Source organism: Mesocricetus auratus, unplaced genomic scaffold (assembly GCF_017639785.1).
Source record: "Mesocricetus auratus isolate SY011 unplaced genomic scaffold, BCM_Maur_2.0 Super-Scaffold_100023, whole genome shotgun sequence".
NCBI classification, from domain to species: domain Eukaryota; kingdom Metazoa; phylum Chordata; class Mammalia; order Rodentia; family Cricetidae; genus Mesocricetus; species Mesocricetus auratus.
In genome coordinates, this window is record NW_024429204.1 from 3,362,654 (window position 1) to 3,364,221 (window position 1,568).

The 1,568-nt window shown below is 63.8% G+C and overlaps 1 protein-coding gene across 1 annotated transcript; it reads left to right on the top strand.

The window, feature by feature from the left end:
* Nucleotides 1–732: 732 nt before the first annotated feature.
* LOC121133596 (vegetative cell wall protein gp1-like) lies at nt 733–1,293 on the top strand. Its single transcript, XM_040730318.1, has one exon. It carries the CDS (start codon nt 733–735, stop codon nt 1,291–1,293), a length of 561 nt encoding a protein of 186 aa, XP_040586252.1.
* Nucleotides 1,294–1,568: the final 275 nt, after the last annotated feature.

A 1,568-nucleotide genomic window follows, 5' to 3' on the forward strand; every position in this document is an offset into this window, starting at 1 on the left:
AGTACCAGCGACGTCCGCTGGTTGCAAGTGGCATTCGTTACCACACGAGGAGAAGGGGTCGAGACGGTGAGAGCCTGCAGAGTGGAGGCAGGAGGAGCTAAGGTCGAGCCTCTCCAGGACCACAGCTGCGTCTCTGGGAAGAAAATGTCCAGTAGGGCTGAGAACTTCGTGGACTGACCAGTAGGGTGTGGTGACTGGTGTCGCCGCTACTGCTGGGCCTGGCTATGCTTCCGCAGGCATAGGCCTCACCCGGCCATTAGTCAGCAGAGAGAAGGTGCCATGAGCACGAGCCTTTGCCCGTTCAAAGCGCACCGCACCAGCCACCAGTTTGGAAAGAGCTGGAATACTTGTTAAAATGCAGGTGTCCTGGCTGTCCCCATTTTTACCGAATAGGGTTAGGGGTTCTGCATCTCTTATGTTTTTTTGTTTTGTTTTGTTGTTTTTGGCACGTCCTCCAGGTGGCCCCGCCCCGGGCAGGTGTGGAACCTTCCTGGACCCCGCTGCTCCGGGTCCGTCTGAGCCCCCAGCCCCTCACACGTGTCTTAGGACATTGCTCCCTTTCGCGTGGGCTCTGGGGGGGGGGTGTCAGCTGCTACTGTGCTTTCTACCCCACGCTGGCTGGGGGATGGCTGGACCTCTCCATCCCGGGAGGGCGCTGCACAGAAGCCACCTAGCTCTCTCTATCCCTTCCATCGCCACAGCCAGGCCTGGCTTAGCCTGAGGGCCGCATCCATGCGGGTGGGGCCATCTGGCCACAGACACCGGGCCGGTGACTCAGCCGAGGGCCGTGCGGGGACAAAGCTGCCTGCGCCACCACCGCGCCCCACCTGCGGGCCGCCCGGCTCTCCCCCGCCCTGCGCTCGGCTCCCCTCCCGGAGGGAGGCGCTGACTGTTACCAGGCAGGCTGGGCCCGCGGCGGCTGCGGTTGGCTCCCGCTCGCCCGCCGCCCCCGCGCCGCCTCCGCGCGCGCTGACTCACCCCGCCCCACCGGCCGCCGCCCCGCGGCTCCCCTACCTCCCTGCGCCTGCGTGGGCCGCTGCGCCCCGAGGCTCCCCGCGCGCACGGGAGGGCGCGCGAAGGGCTCTGGGCACGCGGAAAGGCCACCCGATCCGCTTTGCTGCCCAGGAGGCCCCTCCGCTGTCTTGCAATTGCCGCCAGCCTGTTACCATGGCACCCTCCCCGATGCTGTTTGCGCGCCCAGCATCCTCCGGGTTTGGGCTCTGCCGCAGTGACGTCACCGCCCAGCACGGCCGCACCCTTGCTGCTTCTGCTCAGGTGGACCACCGAGGCTGAAGTCCGCGAGGCTCTCCTGGGGGCGGCGCTGTTAATAAATAAATAAATAAATAAATAAATAAATAAATAAATAAATAAATAACCCTGATGCCTGGCTGCACCCAGGCCCACCGACCCAGACCTCTGTGTGACCCTGGCCTTGGGTAAAGTTCCCCAAGTGATGCCTCTTGGGCCAGGATGGTAAATCACCAAACGCGCAAACCCCCGGGGGCTCGCAGGCTTTGGGACTGAGGAGGGGCCTGCACACCTGCGTTTTGGTATCGGTAACAAGGAAG

Coding starts and splice junctions, on each gene's coding strand:
- LOC121133596 (XM_040730318.1), top strand. CDS start 733: ATGCGGGTGGGGCCATCTGGCCACAGACACCGGGCCGGTGACTCAGCC.